At 39.1% G+C, this 26,858-nt stretch overlaps 1 protein-coding gene across 1 annotated transcript in view; it reads right to left on the bottom strand.

Annotated features, from left to right (window-relative positions):
- The window catches only part of LOC126176227 (uncharacterized), a 327,159-nt gene that overhangs the window by 229,685 nt on the left and 70,616 nt on the right, over positions 1-26,858 (bottom strand). The window contains exon 3 of the mRNA XM_049923372.1: positions 22,420-22,533. Coding sequence (XP_049779329.1) covers positions 22,420-22,533 — 114 coding nt within the window. The remainder of the gene's footprint in view (positions 1-22,419; positions 22,534-26,858) is intronic.

Below are 26,858 nucleotides of genomic sequence, written 5' to 3'. Positions count from 1 at the left end.
AGGATTGCTGCATCGAGTCGAGTGTCATCCGGATTCACGAACCCTAGAGTTGGAAAATATTGTAGCAGCCAGTGAATCTGTCCAGTGAGAGAGGTATTCTTCAATAATCGCTAAAAGTGAGCAATACTACCAGGTATGATTAAAATAACAGTATAAATATTAAAAAAAAGGAAGTTGAGACTTGTGATTTTGGTAGATAAATATATATAAATACATAGTGAAAATAAGTGTATGTCTTGGTAGTGAATAATCATGTCAAAACGAACAAAAAGAATACATGATAATGTGCAGTTGAGTAGAGTAATGAGTAGAGAGAGAGAGGAAAGTGAAGAGGATATGGATGATGCATCCCATGAGCTCAATGTGGGACAGGAGACATGTACAGATAATAATACAGTTATTGATTTAGAGCCGTTAGGAGATTCAAATACAATGATAAGTAAGGTAAGCAGCATGGGAGAACATAAATATCTTGAGGTTTCGGAAGTAGATCAGCAAGTTGATCCTCAAAATGGAAATATTAATCAAAAAATGTTTGATATGCTGGTATCAATAAAAACTTAAATGGGTGTAATGAATGGAAGGCAAAGGTCCCGAGTTCGAGTCTCGGTCGGGCACACAGTTTTAATCTGCCAGGAAGTTTCATATCAGCGCACACTCCGCTGCAGAGTGAAATTCTCATAATGGAAGACTCGTTTCACTAGAAAAAGATAATAAGCAATTAAAAGAGGACAATCAAAAGTTAAATGAAAAATTTGAGGCCAAATTTGGTTCATTAGAAGTTAAAATGGATTCTTTGGAAAGCAAACTGAACACCTTTGATTATAAACTGGAAAATACTAAGAAAGAATTAAAGGCGGACTGGGAGACTCAATTAAATGTGAAATTTGGGGAACTAGATGTAGAGTTTTCTAACACCTTAGAAAGGCAATATAATAATTTAATGGGAAAACTTCATGACATAGGAAAGAAATATGAGGTAGTTTCAAAGAGTTATGATGGCCTGTCCAATAGGATGGTTAAGTGTGAAAGCAGCTGTTTCAATGCTAGTGCACAGATAGAAGAGCTTTTGAAACAAATAGTCGAGTTTTGAGTCCGATGCTCGTAAGGGGATTGACAAGTATTTAGTAGATCAAACTAAAAGACTTGACGAAGATCTATCTGAATGGATAGAAATAAAAGGAAATGAAATTGTAGACAAGGTTAAGACTACTATTGGATCCCAGCCAAATGAAAATATCAATGAGCACCTAAGTAAGCTCTTCACTAGCGAAATTCAGAAAATAAAAGACAAAATAGTTGATGAGTTACCTAAATGGCAAAAGGAAACCAATCATAAATTGGCGGAGTTAGAATGAAAGTCATCACAAAATTTGTTGACAGAGGACAAACATTCGGAGAATAGGTCGAAAAACAACCGAACATGTGATAATACGAAGTACAATTGTCGTGAAAATTTGCATTGGGAAGTTGATGATTCGGTTGGTAAAGATGATGATTCTTTTGGTCAGCGAGGATATTTGTCTTCTTTAAAGATGGAGAACAGCATTTTTAAAAGTAGACAATTCCCAACATTCTCCACTGAAAAGAACAACCTGCATCCGAAAATCTTTATCAATAATTTCAAAAGAATATTTCCATGTAGCTGGTCAGAACACGACCGACTTCAATTTATAGTATCCAAAATTACCGGAGAAGCTGCATTATGGGCCGCCGAAGTAAGTGAAAGTTGCAATACTTGCACTGAGTTTGAACAACTTTTTTTTTGCTAAATACTGGTCGTCAAGTAAACAAGAGAAATTAAGAAAAGAGGTTTACCAACCCGAGTATTTTAACAGTAAAAGGAGTACTTCAAGGCAGTATTTTGAAAAGTACATAAATAAGACATGTTATTGGAGTGATCCAATTTCTCACAAGGAAGTGATGAGAATTTTGAAGGGAAGGTTGCCCATAAATATACGTGAAAAGTTAATAAATGTTCCTGACCACAATGTAGAGCAATTCTTGTCGGTGATTTACTCTATAGATATGATTATGGAAGATGCAAAACAAATGAGTAGTAATCAAATGTCGACTCACACTCATAGTAATACGAATAATTATAATAATAATTTAATGTATGATAATAATAATACCGAAAACCAGGTCAAACCCGCATCACAGGAGCGTGGACAATCTTCGTCCTATGGTTGCAATAAAAACAATGATTATAATAAATATAGAAGAGATACTTACTGTGCTAGAGGTAAACCTCGATATGGTGATGCGAATGTGCATAGTAGTGATATTAATAAGAGTAACAGGTACCCAAGTGATGAACCCAATTGTATTTGACCTTGGGAAGATAATTCGAAGCACAATGTTCATCGGCAGGATGGAACAAATGCCTCGAGTCCTCATCCAGCACAAGGAGTTATACCAATGGGTGAAGGAGCCTCCAATGTGCGATGGGTTGAATACCATAACTCGGATCATACTGTACGGATTGTGGAAGTTCATGAACCCCCACCGATGACTCAACGAGATAGATTAAACTAATACCAGTCACCAAATGCCTTCCTAGGATGACTGGAAAGGAGAAGGGAGGCAGGCATCAATTTGAACTGAGAGTATTAAGGTACAATAATGATCAGGATATAAGGAATGAATTAATTGAAGAAAAACCTAAAGTTTCTAATAAATGTGGACAAATTTTACAGGCAATAATTCCAACAAGTATAAATAATGTTGATGTTGAAATATTAATTGATACTGGAGCGACTATTAGTGTCATGACGCTGGACTGTTTAAAACAGATAAGCCGAGGGGTAAAAAAGCCCACTTCTCCTATCACAGTATGTACCGCGTCTGGCGCGTTCAGCGCAAAAATGCAAAAAGTTGTGAAACAGGTACGTGTCGACGTTACAATACGGTGAGCTCAAATAGAAAGTACATTCTTGATTGTTCCTAAAATGACAGTACCATGTATCTGCAGTTTGGATTTTTTATGTGAGACTGGTGCAATAATTAATTTAGAGAAAGGTGAATGTATATTTAATTCCAATGGTAATGTTTTGACAGCCACCCTTAGAAAGGGTCGAGTAATTCCAAATCAATTGTGTATGAATCTAATGGTAAAATATGTCAGTATTGATGATGAAAATGTGTATGATATCTGCCTTATTGAATGTTCTGAAGAAATGATGGATAAAATGTCATTGCAGGAAAAGGTGTTAGAATCAGAATATTTATCTGTTATCCAAAGGGACGAATTGTACTACTTGTTGGAAGCATATCAGTAGATTTTTAGTAAACGTCCAGGTATAATAAAAGACTTTGAATACCATATAAAGACGTATGCACATAAAACCTTTTGTCATACTTCCTATTCTATCCCATGGACAAAGAAAGTAGTAGTCAGAAAGGAAATCAATAAAATGTTAGAAAGGGGTATTATTGAGCCCTCAGATTCCGAATATTGTAACCCTCTTGTGGCGGTAATTAAACCCAATGGTGACGTCAGATTGGTGTTGGATGCCAGAGAGATCAATAAGATCATTATACCTGTAAAAACGCGACCGGAGAACCTAGAAGAGTTAGTACAAAAGTTTCATGGTGCCCACTTCTTAACTTCTTTGGACATGCATAGTTCATATTGGCAAACTAGAATATCAAAAGAATCTTGAAAATATACTGCATTAGTTTTTCTGGGCTGAAGTTACCAGTTTACTGTCATGCCATTTGGGTTGAAAATAAGCGGTGGTGTTCTCATATCGGCATTAGATACCGTACTGGGCAGAGACCTTTTGAATGAAGTTACTTTATAAGTGGATGATTTTCTAATTGCTTCTGAAACTTGGGAGGAACATTTGGACTTATTAAGAAGAGTTTTTGCGAAATTTTTGGAATACGGAGTTACTGTAAATTTGAGCAAATCCAAGTTTGCTCATAACCAATTGAAATTTATTGGACATATAATTACTCCTGAAGGAATAAAACCAAATCCTAAAAAGATGGATGCAATTAACAGATGTGCTTATCCAAAGAATAGAACGGAATTAAAGTCATTTATCGCCTTAGTTTCATTTTTTCGATGATTTTTCGCAATCAGTTAGGAAGCCAAGACTGTTTGTTATGGCTGTTAAGAAAAAATGACATGTGGGAGTGGAATTCTGAATGCACGCAAGCTTTTGATAACATCCGCAATGCTTTGACTAATGCTCCACTGTTACATCATCCGAGACTTGATCAAGATTTTTATATTGTTGCGGATGCTTCTGAAACAGGATTGGGTGTCACTCTTTTCCAGATGGACAATCCAGAAGATATCAGTACCATCAAAATAATTGGGTTTGGCAGCAGAACACTCTACAGCTGCGAACGTGCACATTGTACTCTTGAATTGGAAGTACTGGCCGTGGTCTGGTCCCTTAGAAAGTTTCGCTATTTTGCATATGGAAAGAAGATCATTGTATTCTGCAACCACAAAGCTTTATCTTTTATTTTAACAGGAAGGATGTTCCATTCACGTTTAACCCGGTGGGCCTTGCTACTGCAAGAATATGATATTACGCTCAAATACATCAGAGGGAAAGACAACATCATAGCCGATGCTCTTTCAAGACTACCCAAAAGAAAGAATGACGACGAGTGTGAAGAACGGACTATTGACTTTAAAGTCATGAAATTATCATGGCAATATTGTGAGAGGCAGATTTCACAGCTATGTCGAAGTCTTCCACAACTGCAAGAAGATGATAAGTTGTGGAAAGCCATTAGACATGCTGTTGAAAGCAAAACGCTAAGTCACTCTCAATAACAGTATCAATTAAAATCTGGAATATTGTATTGGAGGAAGGATGAAGAAGATGTTTGGAAAGTTTGTGCTCCAAATAAATATTTAGAATCACTAGTATGGTACACTCACTTGAATTGGGGTCATTTTGGTGCCGCTAAATGTACAGCCAAAATAGCACAATACTGCTATCATCCAAATTTGGGACGTCTAGCTACAAATATTCTTAAGAAGTGCAAAATATGTCAGAAGGCAAAACCCATAAACTATTGTCGGAATATAGAATTACATCCAATCATCCCACAACAACCTTTAATGTTGGTGTCATGTGATGTCTGTGGGCCATGTCCCATGACACATGGAAGGTTCAAATATGTTTTGGCTTTCTATGATCTCTTTTCAAAATATGTGAAATTATATCCTTTGAAAAATCTCCACGTTCGACCCATGTTACGCAAATTTATCAACAACTATATAACTGAGCTTGGAAAACCTATAATGATCTTGACAGACAATGCTGCTTACTATACGAGCAAAGTATGGAGAGAGACTATGAAAGAACAAGGAATCCAGAACATTTACATCTCAAGATTTTACCCTTGTGGAAATCCGGTTGAGAGAATCTTCCGAGAGTTGAACCGATTTTTACGGACATACATACCCAAACAACATTATACATGGATCAATTGGATTTATGAATTTGAGAAAGTGTATAATGACTTACCACATTTATCGACAGGTTATTCACCTAACCAAATAGTATTTGGTGAAAGTATTGTGCCAGAATGGATGAAGAAATTACCTGCAATAGAACAAAAGATTACCAAGAAAGAAGATATGGTGAAGAAGGTCTATGAAAACCCAAAACATCAAGCACAATTGAGAAAAACCCGTTTTTATAAAAATGTGAAGAAAGTAGTCACATCATGATGTAGGGGAAGAAATTTTATTGAGAAATCACCCAAAAGCACCAACCAGGAAAAGACTGAATAAGAAATGGCAATATTTATATACAGGTCCATACAAAATAATGAAAACAACTTATGAAGGGAGCTACCTCCTGGCAGATTGTGATACTGATGTAATTAAAGGCTTGTTCCCTCACATAGACCTGAGGAAGTATTATCAATAATGAGCGAAATATAGATTCGAGAAACACTGAATGATACCACGACTACACTCAGAGTGGACTAAATAAAAGCACCAGTGGATAAATATGTACTTATACTAACTTACAAAGAAAATTAAAGACTGTACCGAAGATTTCCATGAGATACCTTCTTGGTATCAGCAACAATGACGATGCTGAAATACGATTTATCCTCTCACCGAACAGCGAGGATGGATGATTTAAAAGTGGAATTAAGAGGAAGAGAAAAGGACCAAATCCTCTCTGGTTAAACAAGTGGCCTGATAAGGGTTTTGGCCTAGGATGCCAATCGTCGAACCCGGCTGTGATCCCTGCACAGTCGGTTGAAGAACTGAGGACTTCATCCAAGAAAAAAAATGTGGTGTGAATATGAAGTGATTACTGCGAAGTGTTTCTAAGACAACCTATAAACAAATGTGGAATTTATTTAAGGGCATTTTGTCTAGGCCCATTAAGTCAACTTAAATATTGTAGAATGTATGTACTGACTTGTTGAGTGAATCTGAGAGTGAGTGTATTCGCCGAAACAAATACCCTCTCCTGTCACAGTACACAAAAAATAAGCCTGTTCTGTCTGGAACCCTCTTCAAGACATCACAGTCTGGGGGGCCATGTAACATTACAAGTCAAGATAGCTGTAACGGAACTTGAATAGCGTAAAGTTATCGTTGAAAATGCATGCCGCGCAATTTGTTACGATTTGGTCAGTCATAATAATAGTAACATGCTTTTGAATACCATTAAAATATAATGACGATACCTGTTTAGTGTTATTGGAAATAATACGTAGTAAATTAATGAGTAAGGTAGCCGATCCTATAAGAAGAGGTAAAATTGGGCATATTAAGGTGTTTTGCTTTATATTGACTAAGCCGATGATACGGCGTCTCTTTTTTCCGTTTACTCTTAGAAAAAAAAAAAACAAGTAAAGAAGTGCTAATTGTGTGTTGTGAAAAATATAGGGGCGAATTTTAAATAGCTACAGTGTATAATCAGACTAACAAATGGACATTCAGTTACGTGAAATAGCGGATAGCGAAGTGTGGTCATTAAACTGAGTACACCTACAGGGCGGTCAATTCTGGGATAAGTCTATTCGCATCTCACGAGGGACGCGGTACTGAGACCGTTTTTTTTTTTTTTAATTTATCACAGAGAGCAGGCTTCAATTTATAAAAAGGAGAAAAGCTGTATCATTATCATTGACTGTTGGTGTCAAGCAACCAAAACTGTTCATCAAAGGGTTTCGGTGAATGAGTGGTGAATGCGAAATGAAACTGTGAACAAAGTTATGTTAAATAAAGCAGAAGAGACAAGACAGTTTGATCGTATCTGTTATTATTCCATAAACTGTAACATTTCTTCTCGTTGTATGAAGCCTTTATAGATGATCGTTATGACAATTTGCTTTGAAGGGATCTCGTTACGAGTTAAGTTTTGGGGACTTGGTCAAGAGAGGATAGTTCGTAGATCATAACTACTGCAGTTATTCTGGAATCAGGTGCTACCATGACCGTTGTGTGTTGTCAATGGCTTAAGGTCATCGTATCTCATGCTCTAAGATCGACGCGCCTTTCCTCTTGGTATAACGGTGTCTCACGGTATCAACGACAATGCCGCCGATGAAGGAAGATACGGTAGATCACCTATGTGATTTGGTAGTTCAGTTTTTGAATCTCTGCTTGTTAATCTAATTTACAACACACAGTTCCTGCATTTTCGTCAGTGTCTACAATAGAGTTTCATAGCACATGGCAAAAGTCACTTATTCATTTGTTTGGAAGCTAGTGATTGCTCATTAAGATTAGTCAGCCAATCAAGCAGCAGCTACTGGCCACAGGCCAAGTCAGAGCAGCAACAGGAAAGGATCTGATTTTGTGACATTTTACGAGCTCCTAACCAGGAGTGAATAATATAGTTTCATCTGTGTGCTTTGGTAGTTTAGTTTTAGAATTTCTGTGTGTTAATTTAGTACTTATTAGACCCAACTTTCATGTTTGGTTGTGTCAGAAAGTAAATCAATTTTGTGGCATTTTACAAGTTCCTAACCAGGAGTGAATTATTTAGCTTACTTGTGTGCTTTGATAGTTTAGTTTTAGAACCGCAGCATATTAATCAAATCTATTAGACCCAGTTCTTGCATTTCTGTCAGTATCTACAGTAGAGTTTTGTAGTGTGTGTGTATAGTTGTTTGTTTGTTTGTTTGTTTGTCTGTGTAGTGTAGTTTTCCACAGTCTTTAGAATGTATAGGGGCTGTGACTGCTGTGTACAGATGCGAGTTGAGTTGGTGACACTTCACTCTCGGTTCCAGGCTGTGTTAACTTTGGTTACACAGCCTGAGGCTGCAGTGGATGGGCATCACTGTTGTGGATCAGCCAGAGTGTGAGCTGTGGATCCAACAAACATCCAGCATGATCCATGAGTGCGCCAGTCAGTATGCACCAGCAGCGAGCCCAGTTATCGCTCACACTGAGGTTGAGTCCTCACCTGTGGTCGAATGAGTGGTCACCTCAGAATGTGGAAGGCTGCAAAAGGTTTCTCAAGAGGTCAACAGAAGGCCTCCCCATTTATTCTGACAAACAGGCTCTATGTGTTACCTGTGACTGACCATGTCCCTCAACCATATTAAGTCACTTGACCGATTTAAGAGGAAACCTCTCAGCTCACAAGATCTAGGAAGTCACTTGGGTGAGATTATTGGAAGCTGGGAGCTCCAGTGTTAGATGCATTATGGGGCCTCTTAGGGACACTACACGCAACAAGCGGCTACACGGGTAGCAGGGGTTGTGTGGCGTGGGCTGGGCGGTTTTTTAGGTTAGATGGCCTCGGGCAAGTACAGAAAGGGCAACAGCCTCAACGGGTGCGGGGCAAAGTCAGGACATGCGGGGACCAAGCAGCAATCGGTATTGTAATTGTAAACTGTCGAAGCTGCATTGGTAAAGTATCGGAACTTCAAGCGCTGATAGAAAGCACCGAAGCTGAAATCGTTATAGGTACAGAAAGCTGGCTGAAGCCAGAGATAAATTCTGCCGAAATTTTTACAAACGTACAGACAGTGTTTAGAAAGGATAGATTGCATGCAACCGGTGGTGGAGTGTTCGTTGCTGTTAGTAGTAGTTTATCCTGTAGTGAAGTAGAAGTGGATAGTTCCTGTGAATTATTATGGGTGGAGGTTACACTCAACAACCGAGCTAGGTTAATAATTGGCTCCTTTTACCGACCCCCCGACTCAGCAGCATTAGTGGCAGAACAGCTGAGAGAAAATTTGGAATACATTTCACATAAATTTTCTCAGCATGTTATGGTCTTAGGTGGAGATTTCAATTTACCAGATATAGACTGGGACACTCAGATGTTTAGGACGGGTGGTAGGGACAGAGCATCGAGTGACATTATACTGAGTGCACTATCCGAAAATTACCTCGAGCAATTAAACAGAGAACCGACTCGTGGAGATAACATCTTGGACCTACTGATAACAAACAGACCTGAACTTTTCAACTCTGTAAGCGCAGAACAGGGAATCAGTGATCATAAGGCCGTTGCAGCATCCCTGAATATGGAAGTAAATAGGAATATAAAAAAAGGGAGGAAGGTTTATCTGTTTAGCAAGAGTAATAGAAGGCAGATTTCAGGCTACCTAACAGATCAAAACGAAAATTTCTGTTCTGACACTGACAATGTTGAGTGTTTATGGAAAAAGTTCAAGGCAATCGTAAAATGCGTTTTAGACAGGTACGTGCCGAGTAAAACTGTGAGGGACGGGAAAAACCCACCATGGTACAACAACAAAGTTAGGAAATTACTGCGAAAGCAAAGAGAGCTTCACTCCAAATTTAAACGCAGCCAAAACCTCTCAGACAAACAGAAGCTAAACAATGTCAAAGTTAGCGTAAGTAGGGCTATGCGTGAAGCATTTAGTGAATTCGAAAGTAAAATACTAGGTACCAACTTGACAGAAAATCCTAGGAAGTTCTGGTCTTACATTAAATCAGTAAGTGGCTCGAAACAGCATGTCCAGACACTCCGGGATGATGATGGCATTGAAACAGAGGATGACAAGCATAAAGCTGAAATACTAAACACCTTTTTCCAAAGCTGTTTCACAGAGGAAGACCGCACTGCAGTTCCTTCTCTAAATCCTCGCACAAACGAAAAAATGGCTGACATCGAAATAAGTGTCCAAGGAATAGAAAAGCAACTGGAATCACTCAACAGAGGAAAGTCCACTGGACCTGACGGGATACCAATTCGATTCTACACAGAGTACGCGAAAGAACTTGCCCCCCCTTCTAACAGCCGTGTACCGCAAGTCTCTAGAGGAACAGAAGGTTCCAAATGATTGGAAAAGAGCACAGGTAGTCTCAGTCTTCAAGAAGGGTCATCGAGCAGATGTGCAAAACTATAGACCTATATCTCTGACGTCGATCTGTTGTAGAATTTTAGAACATGTTTTTTGCTCGAGTATCATGTCGTTTTTGGAAACTCAGAATCTGCTATGTAGGAATCAACATGGATTCCGGAAACAGCGATCGTGTGAGACCCAACTCGCTTTATTTGTTCGTGAGACCCAGAAAATATTAGATACAGGCTCCCAGGAAGATGCTATTTTTCTTGACTTCCGGAAGGCGTTCGATACAGTTCCGCACTGTCGCCTGATAAACAAAGTAAGAGCCTACGGAATATCAGACCAGCTGTGTGGCTGGATTGAAGAGTTTTTAGCAAACAGAACACAGCATGTTGTTATCAATGGAGAGACGTCTACAGACGTTAAAGTAACCTCTGGCGTGCCACAGGGGAGTGTTATGGGACCATTGCTTTTCACAATATATATAAATGATCTAGTAGATAGTGTCGGAAGTTCCATGCGGCTTTTCGCGGATGATGCTGTAGTATACAGAGAAGTTGCAGCATTAGAAAATTGTACGAAATGCAGGAAGATCTGCAGCGGATAGGCACTTGGTGCAGGGAGTGGCAACTGACCCTTAACATAGACAAATGTAATGTATTGAGAATACATAGAAAGAAGGATCCTTTATTGTATGATTATATGATAGCGGAACAAACACTGGTAGCAGTTACTTCTGTAAAATATCTGGGAGTATGCGTGCGGAACGATTTGAAGTGGAATGATCATATAAAATTAATTGTTGGTAAGGCGGGTACCAGGTTGAGATTCATTGGGAGAGTCCTTAGAAAATGTAGTCCATCAACAAAGGAGGTGGCTTACAAAACACTCGTTTGACCTATACTTGAGTATTGCTCATCAGTGTGGGATCCATACCAGATCGGGTTGACGGAGGAGATAGAGAAGATCCAAAGAAGAGCGGCGCGTTTCGTCACAGGGTTATTTGGTAACCGTGATAGCGTTACGGAGATGTTTAACAAACTCAAGTGGCAGACTCTGCAAGAGAGGCGCTCTGCATCGTGGTGTAGCTTGCTCGCCAGGTTTCGAGAGGGTGCGTTTCTCGATGAGGTATCGAATATATTGCTTCCCCCTACTTATACCTCCCGAGGAGATCACGAATGTAAAATTAGAGAGATTAGAGTGCGCACAGAGGCTTTCAGACAGTCGTTCTTCCTGCGAACCATACGTGACTGGAACAGGAAAGGGAGGTAATGACAGTGGCACGTAAAGTGCCCTCCGCCACACACCGTTGGGTGGCTTGCGGAGTATAAATGTAGATGTAGATGTAGATGTAGACATGGCTGCCAAGGAGGGAAGGATGGAATCATTCCACATGTGCAACGGGTCATTCCGATGCCATCAGGAGCGCAGGGTGCAGCCAACTGCAGGTGGTGGCTCACATTGGTAACAATGATGTGTGTCACTTTTGATCAAATGAGATTCTCTCTGGTTTTGAGCATCTATCAGAAGTGGTAAAGGCTACAAGTCTTGCTTGCAAGATGAAAGCAAAGATCACCATTTGCAGCATAGTTGACAGGACTGATAGCGAACCTCTGGTACAGAGCCGAGTGGAGTGTCTATACCAGAGGCTCATATGAGTCTGTGACAATGTAGCCACAGGGTATATACACAGACAAGGAAAAAATTCCTGGACTTCCCAGTTAAAAATACACCTTTCCTGGGCCAACGTACATTTTTCCATGTTAACTGACAGTATACTTTCCCTTGAAACTGTAAAACTTATCAATCCGTTCAAAGTTAAGGTTTTATACACCGCCATAGTGCTTCCCAGCACTTTATAAAACGAATTCCCCCCCACACCACCCCTCCAAAAAGAAAGCATTTTGGAAAGATCTTTGATATGCAGCAACATGTACGCTGCATACTTTCATATTACGATACACTGCATATCTTTGTATTACAAGAGTATGAAGATGAATCCCACCAAACTCAGCACGTTAGTTTCCAAAGTATTGAAATCGAGATTGCGATGCATTTTGTAAGCCAATCACAGCTCATTTCATTTCATGTGACCTCACCAGCCAATGACAGCAGATATTCAGAGTATAGACCATTTGTTCTATGATTCAGAGCATAGGACACATGATGTATTCAGCCAATAGCAAAACACCATTGTTAAGTAGTGCGAATACACAAACAGGAAAAGTTAATGGTTTAAAATGTTCCTGTAAAATTTTAAATAATGACAGTAATGTCTGCTCTTCTGGACACAAAGTTCTTGTAAGTGGCTGGTCCTCGAAGTGCTATGTTTTACATGAGAGTCAGATGCTCTGCAATTCAAGAAAGTGATCGAACATTAACATACATAACATAATTCATCTTACATAAAAGGAAATTCACTGAAAATAATGCTTTTCAAACCATAATTCGTAATATTTTTCCAGCAACCTGTTAGAAATAGGTTTGTTTCAGCAGTTGCCAGAGAGTGCCAGAAAACAGGCATGTGAGTGGTTACGATGATGCAGGATGCTCGTATGTTTGTATGTATATTGTATATACCATTAAGAGAGCTTACATTACATCACAAAATAAACAGGATAGGATACCCCAAGAGCATTTGAATTTCGTAAACTATACTGAAATGCATAATTCGGCTTTAAATGCAATGTCCAAATTCATAGAGCTTGTTGTTGTTGTCTTCAGTCATGAGACTGGTTTGCTGCAGCTCTCCATGCTACTCTATCCTGTGCAAGCTTCTTCATCTTCCAGTACTTACTGCAACCTACAGCCTTCTGAATCTGCTTAGTGTATTCATCTCTTGGTCTCCCTCTATGATTTTTACCCTCCACACTGCCCTCCAATGCTAAATTTGTGATCCCTTGATGCCTCAGAACATGTCCTACCAACCGGTCCCTTCTCCTTGTCAAGTTGTGCCACAAACTCCTCTTCTCCCCAATTCTATTCAGTACCTCCTCATTAGTTATGTGATCTATCCATCTAATCTTCAGCATTCTTCTATAGCACCACATTTCGAAAGCTTCTATTCTCCCCCTGTCCAAACTATTTATCGTCCATATTTCACTTCCATACATGGCTACACTCCATACAAATACTTTCAGAAATGACTTCCTGACACTTAAATCCATACTCGATGTTAACAAATTTCTCTTCTTCAGAAACGCTTTCCTTGCCATTGCCAGTCTACATTTTATATCCTCTCTACCTCGACCATCATCAGTTATTTTGCTCCCCAAATAGCAAAACTCCTCTACCACTTTAAGTGTCTCATTTCCTAATCTAATTCCCTCAGCATCACTCAATTCGACTCCATTCCATTATCCTCGTTTTGCTTTTGTTGATGTTCATCTTATATCCTCCTTTCAAGACACCGTCCATTCTGTTCAACTGCTCTTCCAAGTCCTTTGATGTCTCTGAGAGAATTACAATGTCATCTGCGAACCTCAAAGTTTTTATTACTTCTCCATGGATTTTAATACCTACTCCAAACTTTTCTTTTGTTTCCTCTACTACTTGCTCAATATACAGATTGAATAGCATCGGGGAGAGGCTACACCCCTGTCTCACTCCCTTCCAACCACTGTTTCCCTTTCATGTCCCTCAACTCTTATAACTACCATCTGGTTTCTGTGCAAATTGTAAATAGCCTTTCGCTCACTGTATTTTACCCCTGCCACCTTCACAATTTGAAAGAGAGTATTCCAGTCAACATTGTCAAAAGCTTTCTCTAAGTCTACAAATGCTAGAAATGTAGGTTTGCCTTTCCTTAATCTATTTTCTAAGATAAGTCGTAAGGTCAGTATTGCCTCACGTATTACAACATTTCTACGGAATCCAAACTGATCTTCCCCGAGGTCGGCTTCTACCAGTTTTTCCATTCGTCTGTAAAGAATTCGCGTTAGTATTTTGCAGCTGTGACTTATTAAACTGATAGTTCGGTAATTTTCACAACTGTCAACACCTGCTTTCTTTGGGATTGGAATTATTATATTCTTCTTGAAGTCTGAGGGTATTTCGCCTGTCTCATACATCTTGCTCACCAGATGGTAGAGTTTTGTTAGGACTGGCTCTCCCAAGGCTGTCAGTAGTTCTAATGGAATGTTGTCTACTCCCGGGGCCTTGTTTCGACTCAGGTCTTTCAGTGCTCTGTCAGACTCTTCACACAGTATCATATCTCCCATTTCGTCTTCATCTACATCCTCTTCCATTTTCATAATATTGTCCTCAAGTACATTTCCCTTGTATAGACCCTCTATATACTCCTTCCACCTTTCTACTTTTCCTTCTTTGCTTAGAACTGGGATTTGATCTGAGCTCTTGATATTCATACATGTGGTTCTCTTTTTTCCAAATATCTCTTTAATTTTCCTGTACACAGTATCTATCTTACCCCTAGTGGGATAAGCGTCTAAATCCTTACATTTGTCCTCTAGCCATCCCTGCTTAGCCATTTTGCACTTCCTGTCAATCTCATTTTTGAGACGTTTGTATTCCCTTTTTCTGGCTTCATTTACTGCGTTTTTTTATATTTTCTCCTTTCATCAATTAAATTCAATATTTCTTCTGTTACCCAAGGATTTCTACTAGCCCTCATCTTTTAACCTACTTGATCCTCTGCTGCCTTCACTACTTCATCCCTCAGAGCTACCCATTCTTCTTCTACTGTATTTCTTTCCCCCATTCCTGACAATTGTTCCCTTATGCTCTCCCTGAAACTCTGTACAACCTCTGGTTTAGTCAGTTTATCCAGGTCCCATCTCCTTAAATTCCCACCTTTTTGCAGTTTCTTCAGTTTTAATCTACAGTTCATAACCAATAGATTGTGGTCAAAGTCCACATCTGCCCCTGGAAATGTCTTACAATTTAAAACCTGGTTCCTAAATCTCTGTCTTACCATTATATAATCTATATGATATCTTCTAGTATCTCCAGGATTCTTCCATGTATACAACCTTCTTTTATGATTCTTGAACCAAGTGTTAGCTATGATTAAGTTATGCTCTGTGCAAAATTCTACCAGACGGCTTCCTCTTTCATTTCCCTCCCCCAGTCCATATTCACCCACTATGTTTCCTTCTCTCTCTTTTCCTACTCTCGAATTCCAGTCACCCATGACTATTAAATTTTCGTCTCCCTTCACTACCTGAATAATTTCTTTTATCTCATCATACGTTTCATCAATTTCTTCATCATCTGCAGAGCTAGTTGGCATATAAACTTTTACTACTGTAGTAGGCATGGGCTTCGTGTCTATCTTGGTCACAATAATGCATTCACTATGCTGTTTGTAGTAGCTTACCCGCACTCCTATTTTTTTATTCATTTTTAAACCTACTCCTACATTACCCCTATTTGATTTTGTTTTTATAACCCGGTATTCACCTGACCAAAAGTACTGTTTCTCCTGCCACCGAACTTCACTAATTCCCACTATATCTAACTTCAACCTATCCATCTCCCTTTTTAAATTTTCTAACCTACCTGCCCGATTAAGGGATCTGACATTCCACGCTCCAATCCGTAGAACGCCAGTTTTCTTTCTCCTGCTAACGATGTCCTCCTGAGTAGTCATATAAAAATAATAAAAAATATAAATTTTATTACAAAATTTGTATAAAATTAACAGAGAATAAAAAAGGTAAATGGAGGTAAATCATTAGAGTAGATTCACATAATTACGGTAGGCCTAATTCATATTTACCTAAAATTTTAATATCAAAGTAGAAAATTAAGAGAAAAATGAATATGTTTTTCTGAAAAAAAATCAAGTTTGAAAAAGAAAGGTAAACAGAGGTAAATAAAGCAGCAAAATAAAATAATTCATGTTTATCTCAAATTTTGCCTTTAATAAGATCTCAGAAAAGTGCAAAACAACACCCACATTGCCCACCACCCAACTTCTATTTATCTTGGACTCCTCTGACCCTATGTACACAGCACTATGTGGAGACTAATTTTTGAATTACCAGCAGCACTCCCATTATTCGGGCTGATATTAAGTACATGAGTGAGTGTGTTGGTTGTTTTAGCCAAATGGAAACCCCAACCTAGTATTAAGCTTTTCAGTTCAGTTTTCGGGATGCAAATTTTCTTGATGTACCAGTACTGTATTATCTTATGTTTGGTTCTTTATTATGGCATAATACCATATGTGCCAGAAAATGAAAACATGCACTTAAAATTCAGTGAACAGTTTAAACAAGCCAAAAGTTTGGAATGAAACACTTTGTTTCACATAAATTGACTGCCTCTGCAGAAAAGATTAACCTTCTGATAGGTGCATGTATGTGTCAGATATGCAGCAACAATGTTCATTACCTTTCCTTGGAAAGCGGGACAGAGTAAAATCCCCCCTTTGTTTTTGCCTCCTCTTTTGACTCCACCCCAGTCCTAGCTGCTGCCTGCTACGTAAACATCAAGCTAGTAACACATGTTTTGTATCTAAGGAATATGTGTGACCCTCCGTGCAAGTTTTTCATTTTCCATTTTTTATTGTTAAATGGTTAATGCTTATTAGTAATTTGAAGTAGTGTACATGGTGAATTTACATGTGTCTCGAACTGACAATGGAATTAAACTAAATTGTATGTGTCAGATATGCGTGACCTACAATGCTTGCATCATGTTATTTATCCAGTTTCGTTTCATATTTATTTCCTAGGTGCTATGGAGGACAAAGAGATTTATAATTTAAACAATCCTTTGGATGTTGAAGCTGTGATAAATGCAATTCTGCGAGATACTGACGGTGAGGATGATCAGGACAACAGTTTTATAGAGAGCAGTGACACTGATGAAGAAGAGCATGCATTGGAAAGAGATGGAGATTCTGATATGGAACTGAGTGCTCAGTCCAGCTCGGAAGACAACAAAAATGAGAGCACCGAATCAACATTTCCAGCTGTTCAAAGGAAAAATAAAAAGATAATCAAGGTTTGGTCATGGCAAAAAAAGCCCAGGAACCGGCAAAGATGAGGTAAACAAAATATTTTACTTCATCTGCTCAGATTAATCAGACCTGTGAAAACTATGACTAATATTCTAGATTCATGGAAATGCCTCATCTCTGACATAATGATTCAACATATTGCAGAAAATACAAACTTATTCTTACAATACAAGATAACTATTCTCGGTCAAGAGACACTCAACAGACTCAGTGGAAATGAAAGCCTTATTCGCACTATTTTATCTCTCTGGGGTGTACCACGTGAATTGTCTGTATCTCGATGACTTATGGCAGATGGATGACTTCCTAACCATATAAAAAGATTTCAGTTTTTAATGTGGTTGGGGTTGGGTTGTTTGGGGAAGGAGGCCAGACAGCGAGGTCATTGGTCTCATTGGATTAGGGAAGGACGGGGAAGGAAATCGGCCGTGCCCTTTGAAAGGAACCATCCCGGCATTTGCCTGGAGAGATTTAGGGAAATCACGGAAAACCTAAATCAGGATGGTCGGACGTGGGATTGAACCGTTGTCCTCCCGAATGCGAGTCCAGTGTCTAACCACTGCGCCACCTCACTCGGTCAGTTTTTAATGCAATCTATTCATTTTGATGATGTGGAAACATGAGGAGAATGAAGAAAAACTGACCACCTAGCTCCTATAAGAAGTATTTTTGATGAATTCGTTGTGAACTGCCAAAAATGCTATTCACTTGGTGAAAATGTCATAATCAATGAAAAACTCGAAGCTTTTTGAGGTAGATGCGGTTTCATACAACATATGCTAAAAACTCAAGCAAATATGGCATAAAAATTTATACTTTCATCGACTCTCAGCTGTATTATACGTATAATATGGAAATATACGCTGGAACTCAACCAGAATGTCCATTTAGTGTAAGTCATAAACCATCCGACATCGTGAAAAGGTTAGCAGCACCCATTTTATACAGTAGTAGAAATATCATGGCCGAAAAGTCTGTTTGGTTTTTGCAAAGAGGCAACACTTGTTTCATACATGTGAAGAATGTTTTGTTGATACCCAACCTTCACAACGATGGAAAAACCGATGAAGGAACAGAAATTATAATTTTTTACAATCACATAACCTGACACTGTCAGACAAACTTTGTGGGTCTTCCCCCAGTTCTGAGAAACACATAGAGATTGCCTCTGGTGATGTGTTTTTCGATGAACGTTGCTGCCATACATTCATTTATAATCTGGAAAGGAAACACCAGAGAAGAAAATATCTCAGATATCTTTCACATGAACTTGTTCAGGAACAAGCAAAAAGGAGAAGTACTAAAGTCACTGGAGACCTCTGTACAAAAGTTTTAAATGTGTCGCATGAAGAAGATGAACCCAACAGCAACATGGAAGAGGAGAAGAAGATCAACCTCAGAAGCCTCTGAAGAAAAGATGTAAGCCATGTTTAGTTAGTAAAAAAATGAGAGTCACCCATTTCAAATGTGAAATATTTGGACAGTTTATTTGTTTAGAGTATTCAAGACATGGTTGCGGTGATTGTATTTCAGCTTCTAAATAATCACCCATTTCAAATGTGAGCTATATAGATGGTATGTTTTGTTTACGTCAATCAAGAAATGTTTGCATTGATTGTATTTCAGTGTCTAAATGTCCGCCCCCGGTAGCTGAGTAGTCAGCGTGACAGACTGTCAATCCTAAGGGCCCGGGTTCGATCCCCGGCTGGGTCGGAGATTTTCTCCACTCAGGGACTGTGTGTTGTGTTGTCCTAATCATCATCATTTCATCCCCATTGACGCACAGGTAGCCAAAGTGGCGTCAACTCAAAAGACCTGCAGCAGGTGAATGGTCTACTCGACGGGAGGCCCTAGCCACATGACATTTCATTTTTTTTCAGTGTCTAAAGAACATTATTATTTTGAGAAACCAAAATTTCAAGCATAATCCTGTATAAATTTGACATTTGTACACAGAAAGTATCAGTACCTCGAGAAGCTGTGGGAAGAAAATGTGTTTCTTGAAACATAACTTTATTTTTAAATATTTTTTTACCTTGCTTTTGTTTGTGTAACCCATGAAAAAACCTAATATTACTTTTATAATAAAAATTTAATGTTTAAAAAGACAAAGTTTATTAACAAGTGGTATCTGTGAGATACGTGCGACAGCCCTTGTCCGACTAGAAGGCGTGCCTATCGGAAAGTTAATGAAGGTCAAATTTCTTTAGCAAGCCGACAAAAATAACTTCATTTTTCTGCAAGGCTATGCTTAACTGTCAGAAAGAGGGAAATAAAATCAAATCAGAAAAATGCAACTAATAACATATTTTTAGCCTTCTGTAATGTGAATGTATTTTAATTCATTTGATAGCTCCCAGCCGCAGAAATCCATTGCATTTTCGTTTGACATGAGAGCTATAAACAAAGAAGAAATGGCAAATCATGAAACTTAAACATTGGCCACCTGGAGAAGCTTGGGTGTATAAGAAAAATTTTTCTGGGTAGCATATGGCAGCTTGTTGCTACTGATGATACAGCTCAAATTCAAATTTGTGTGAAATCTTATGGGACTTAACTGCTAAGGTCATCAGTCCCTAAGCTTACACACTACTTAACCTAAATTATCCTAAGGACAAACACACACACACTCATGCCCGAGGGAGGACTCGAACCTCCGCCGGGACCAGCCGCACAATCCATGACTGCAGCGCCCCAGACCGCTTGGCTAATCCGGTTTGGCCTGATGATACAGCTAATAGCCCCACTTCAAGTAGCAAGAAGTGGGAGTACGTATTGCTCATATGGGGCTGAACTGCTCATGCGTATGAGCCTGCTGCCAATCTATGAAATGAACCTAATGTAAATAGTTGTGAAGTCACACTGGAAGCAGTTAGTTGTTATGAAGTATAGCAACTACACCAAGATTCATGACCAACATGGGTACTGACATCTGTACCCTCTTCAGACTGCCTACAATAATGTACTATAGATGATAATTACCCATTCACTGCAAATGGGTCAGCTATAAAGACATATGGTCATCATCTGCTGCATGTCCTCCTTGTGTTTGAAGAACACAAATAGGCATAGCAACAGTCTCGAAGCCCCTCAATTCTTAACAGTTCGTTGAGTCACTTAGCCTCCAGTTGTGGCAAGCAGTTGACCAAAATGTGCTTAATAGCATTGTATTTGACCATGAGTCGTTGTTGGTGACACTAGAATATTTTGTGACTCAGTGAACAAGTATACATTAAGAAGAGAAATTATGTAGCTATCTTTTGTTTCATCTTCATCATTCATGTGCAAGGATAAATTCACTTTCTAATTGTGTGAACCATAATATGAGATTTCCTTGTTGAAATAGTGGTGGTTTAATAGCTATAGGAGTGATTACGAGGTGTCACCCAGAGATTGCGGTGTCACGTCAAACACGGCAACATGAATTGATACCACAGACATTATCAAGGGCTTGCTGCAATCTGCATCAACCAATAGAAGGACCTCCTGAAGACTATGCCTTGCTCTCAGCATAGCAGCACCCACACCCTGATGTCAGTATAGTGCTGAGCATGTAAGAGCTCAGCCCAGCTCAAGATATCACCTATGGCAGCCAACATCATCATGTAGAACAGTGACAGTTAAAGTTTCTGATGAAATGTACTTATGTACATGTTGTATTCTGTACTGCGCAAGAACAGCTTCGTTAATCTGTGCATCAAGTGATGCTTTCACAGTCAATGACATTTGTAGTAAATTATCAAGCTGTCCTGTGGCAAAGACTGTGTCAAACCATAATATGAGATTTTCTTTCTGAAGGAGTGGTGGTTTCATTGTTTCCAGTAGCTGCTCCATAATTTCACCCATGACAAAGCAAGGACAAAGAATAGTTGGTCTACAGATCACAATTAGAGGCACACTTTGCTGCCTACATAAAAACAGTTGTAGAATGCAGAACTTACTTTTTGTCTGTTGTTGGTCCCAATGTGTACAAACTCTATGTTAAACATTGCACAGAAACTGTTCCTGAGAAAGTCACACATGGCACCCTTGTGATACTGTTAGATGACTAGTTTGAAATTAAAGGCCATGTAGCAGCTGCTAGGTTTAAATTTTTTTGTCCGAAGAAGCAGTCTGCTCAGACAGTCAAACAGTAGACAGTAGAACTCAGAGCTCTCACCAGACATTGCAAGTTTAAATGTTCATGTGGCGTAATGATGGGAAGTAATTGTAAGTGATGCTATTATGCAGAATCTATCCAACGAATACATTCACACTGCATCTCTAAAACTGTCAGGTCCTGATTTAAAACCAGTACTATCGGTTGTGGAATCTCAAACAATTGTGGACTCAGCAGAGATTGAATTTGAGGCTCATTGTATTTCTTTTGTTCATAGTGCACCAGACACTCAGTACCATGTACATCATAGTGTTCAAGTAATTAAGAATAGTGTTCAGACGAACAGTAGGAACAGTAGAAGTAACAACTTTCAGTCTTGTAGCACATGGAGAGAGTTACAAAACTCCAGGAAAAAATCATTGCCTGTGTTTTTCAAGGCACGATTGTAAGTACTGCCCTTGCCATAACATTGGTTGCTTTCCGTGTGGACATGAAGGCCACAATGATACTGTAAGTTTACATGGCAAGCAGGGCAAAGGTGATAGTCACCACTGTTCTAGTGCCTTGCGAGCATAGCTTCACTGTCAACAATTGTTCACAATGCAGGTGATGTCACTCATTCAGGCACAAGCTGAACCAATTTTTTCTCCACTGCAAAATTCTTTCAGTGCTATACACAGGCAGGCAAACAAACTTTTTGTGGAACGCAAGACAAGGAAGTTGCAATTGGTCACTGGTGCTATTGTTTCCTGATAAATAAAGATACTTAGCCCTCCGCTACAGCAGACTACTTCTACGTAATTTGACCATGGCTGACTAGAAATTCCAGTCCTTGGTGTGTGTAGTTTGCCAGCAACTTTCCAGGGAGTGACAAAGTGCGTATCATTTCATGTACTCAGTTCTAAAAACAGTACAGACATATTTTGCTTATAGTTATTTGATTTGTTCAGCTTGTGCATTCAGAACAATGTGTTAATAATCTGAACAGCATTTCAGTAATAAGAAACCTGTCATAGCACAACAAGAGCAGCTAATATATTATAATTTATAATGTTATTACCTGTAACAGTAACAATTAAGGAACCTGAATAGGTGTCAGTTGAGTTTGTTGCCATAAGAGTCCAATTTCCACTTTGTTCTTTCTGTAGTTGAGTTGCTCTCACTCCACATTCACCTATTACAAGCAAGTAGAAAAATTAGTTGTCTTATGAAAAAAATAAGTACCATATATCATAATATATTTACTTTTAATAACTGTTTGCTAGCACCTTGACATCTAGCATTTACACAAAGATTTTTTTAAAGTATCTGATGAAATATAATGTTTCTTTCCTGACTCAGTTCAGTGTCAATATGTATTCCTTGAACTTTGATACATTTATTTTCTATATTCTTAGATAAACCTAAAAGTAGCTGTCATGCTCTGTTTGGATTAAAAACAAGTTTTTGGCTGCAAACCACTTTAATGTAAAGTATTCTTGTCAAGAGTTCCAAAGTTATAATGCAAAGCAGTTGAAGTTTAAGCAGCAGCATAGTACACTCATGCTCATAAATTAAGGATAATGCTGATACATGGTGAAACAACGCTCTGGTGGGTGGTTTGTGGGTTTAAATCATCTCGGAGTATGACCATGCAGTGTATTTGACCTGCAGTCGTTGCACGGTGGCCCTGAAATTAGTCCACATACACAGAGGTGTGTTGGTGCATGTCAGAGTACAGTGCAGCGAGTAAGTGTGCAGACATTTTCAGACGTGCTAATGGTGACCGTGTGTTGAAAATATCTCAAAGAACACATATTGATGACTTTATGAGGGTTAGAATACTAGGGTGACTGGAGGCTGGTCAAACACACAGGTCGTAGCACAGGCCCTCCGTGTGCCACAAGTGTGATCTCAAGATCATGTCAATGATTCCAGCAGACAGGAAACATGTCCAGGCACTACAGTATGGGATGTCCACAGTGTACAACACCACAAGAAGACCAATATCTCACCATCAGTGCCCGCAGACGGCCATGGAGTACTGCAGGTAGCCTTGCTCAGGACCTTACCGCAGCCACTGGAACAGTTGTCTCCAGACACATAGTCTATAGAGGACTGAACAGACATGGTTTATTCGCCCTGAGACATGCAAGGTGCATTCCACTGACCCCTGGTCACAGGAGAGCCCATAAAGCCTGGTGTCAAGAACACAGTACATGGTCATTGGAACAGTGGTCCCAGGTTATGGTCATGGACAAGTCCAGGTATAGTCTGAACAGCGATTCTCGCTGGGTTTTCATCTGGCGTGAACGAGGATTCAGATACCAACCCCGTAATTTCCTAGAAAGGGACCTGTATGGAGGTCGTGGTTTGATGGTGTGGGGTGGGATTATGATTGGTGCACGTACACCCCAGCATGTCTTTGACAGAGGAACTGTAACAGATCAGGTGTATTGGGCATCATTTTGCACCAGTATGTCCACCTTTTCACAGGTGCAGTGGGTCCTACCTTCCTCCTGATGGATGATAATGCACGGCCCCACCAAGCTGCCATTGTGGAGGAGTACCTTGAAACAGAAGATATCAGGCGAATGGAGTGGCCTGCCTGTTTGCCAGATCTAAACCACATTGAGAAGATCTGGGATGCTCTCAGTTGATGTTTTGCTGCACATCTTCAAACCCCTACGACACTTCAGGAGCTCCAACAGGCACTGGTGCAAGAATGGGAGGCTATACCCCAGCAGCTGCTCGACCACCTGATCCAGAGTATGCCAACCTGTTGTGCAGCATATGTGTTTTGGGATGGTTTTTTCAACTTATCACCAATACCATGGACTTACAGATCTGTGTTGTGTGTGTTCCCTATGTGCCTATGTTATTAGCGCCAGTTTTGTGTAGTGGTACATTGTGTGGCACCACATTCTGCAATTATCCTTCATTTATGAGCATGAGTGTAGATAACAGACTGTAACACACAATGGAGCAGGTAATTGGCAGCCACATTGAAACAGAAGCGGGCAATGGCAGAGCCCTGTGGAAGACCAGCATTAACTTTTACTTAGGAGGGAATGTCTATTTCTAAGACAAACAGGGTTCAGTTTTTAACAGGAGGAAATTACTGCTAATGTAGATGTGTGTACACCATAAAACTACCCCTAAGGTAAGTCTTTCCACTCCCGGGATTGGAATGACTCCTTACCCTCTCCCTTAAAACCCACATCTTTTCATCTTTCCTTCTACTTCCCTCTTTCCTGACGAAGCAACCAGGGGTTGCGAAAGCTCGAATTTTGTGTGTATGTTTGTGTGTCTATCGACCTGTCAGCGCTTTTGTTTGGTAAGTCTCATCATCTTTGTTTTTAGATATATTTTTCCCACGTGGAATGTTTCCCTCCATTATATAAAACTACAATATGTTGAAAGGAATGTAGTAAATCTACTTGGATCATATAATAAAGTGCTACCATCTTCTAATTTTCAAAATCTGTTAAAATATGATCACTGACTTTCAGAACAGGTTCTAAAGTATTTTAACTTGGTCAAAAGCCAAACTGAGTGTTGTAAAGAAGGTCATGATCATCTTTCGTTTTTCTTCAAAATTATTTCTTAATTGCACTTCATGAGCAATTCAAATATTTTTTAAAGTACTAACATGACAGATACTGACCAGTAGCCCTGGGGGCTTTGTTTGTCACCCTTTTTTAATACTGGGACAATTTTTGAGATTTTGAGTAAATCCAGAAAAACTTCATGCTCTTGACATTTATTAAAAATTGAATGGCCCACTTAATAGGTGAATTGTTCTTTTAATATATAATTAGACAATCATTGCACTCCATATTTTTGGAATGATCATACTTAAAATGCTGATTGCCATGTGATTGCTGGTGGACACACAGGAGGTTCACACCTGATGCAATGTGCCCACCGGTGGCAACATGCTTCACTATGTTTATTACAGTATGCAGTGCAGTACTGTGCATTTATTTGTATTTCATGATTGAGCTGACACCACTGTACAGGAAATCAGGCACAATATCTTGATCAACACTTTGAAATTGGTTTCTTGCAACTTTACACGCCACCCCAAAGATATACTGTGATTAACATTGAAGAGCATGTGGCCACTGCTGGCCGCACAGGATTCAACAGGTTAGTAATGTGGTACATGGAACACAAAAAATGAATGAGTGAATGAATGAATAATTATAAAAGCAATGAACAGACAATGTTCTCTCTGGTTACAACAAGAAACAGTACTTAAAATCTGACAAAATGTATATATTCATTTTTTGTGAGCAATAACCTTACCTTTCTTGTCACTTATTCCTCATTTTATCCTTTATGGGATGGGGGTTGTCCCACAAACTTCCCATAAAGGATAAAATGAGGAATAAGTGACAAGAAACTTACAGTATGTGGGAAAAGATATGGTTGTAACTTTTTAAATGACAGGATTTCGAGTTATCTCTGGCACATTCCAAGCAACAGAAAATACAGATTTTGTGTTAAATCAGATAATTACCAGAAAGAATGGCTAAGGTTCTATCAAATTTAATTTTTGAGGAGTTCAAACATCAGAAGAGACAGTCATTGTGGCTTTTTATCAATGTGTTCATTATACGAACAAACAATAAGATGAAGTTACTTGTTCACGCTGTGACTAATGAATTTCATGTATAATATTAAGAGAATGTGAAACAGTATTAGATCCAATTTTATACTGTGCCACTCATTTACAATTTATGATAATAATATATGCCATAACACTGTATTTTTTAAACACTGTGTTAGTTCTTTGCCAAGCTTATGCTACATATACTTAGCTCTAGGCACACACTGTTCCCAAACACATAATGATATTCAGTACCTACTGATTTACAGAATATAATACAGGTGTCCCAGAAATGTTGTGGCAAACTTCAAGGGGTTGTAGAGAGTGTCTTGAGAAACAAATCAAGGATAGGAACCCTTGTCTGGAAACGTCATCATTCTAAAATCTCCAGCGTTTTCCAGTATACAGGAGAAAAATAAACTGCAGATGGAAACCCATGGCTGAAACCATCATCCACCATGGAAACAGAGCTTTGCATTCATATGAGACAAGGCCTTTCTATGCAGGAGCTAGCTCCATCTTCTTCATGATGATCAAGTAATCATTTGTAATCACTGAATAACAAACAACATTGTGAGCTGTTCTATCTATGGTCTGTCAGCATACAAAGTCACATTGCTGCTGAAAGGGTGGCCTCGTAGCTGGCACTGGTGCTGATAACATTGACACACTGCAACGCTGTTGGATGATGTCTGGACACAGGTTCCTATCGTCGATATGTTACTTAAGACATCCTCTACAACCCCTCAAAATTTGTCACATTTCTGGGACACCTTGTATTATATTCTGTAAATCAGTATGTACTGAATATCATTATGTGCTTTGAAACATTGTGTGGCAAGAGGACCAGAGATAGTGATCAGGTGTGCATGAGGTGTGCCTGCTTCTGTGAGTTTTCTTTCTTT

The sequence above is a fragment of the Schistocerca cancellata genome, chromosome 3 (genome assembly GCF_023864275.1).
Source record: "Schistocerca cancellata isolate TAMUIC-IGC-003103 chromosome 3, iqSchCanc2.1, whole genome shotgun sequence".
Lineage (NCBI taxonomy): Eukaryota > Metazoa > Arthropoda > Insecta > Orthoptera > Acrididae > Schistocerca > Schistocerca cancellata.
This window is presented reverse-complemented; position numbering and strand designations above follow the sequence as displayed.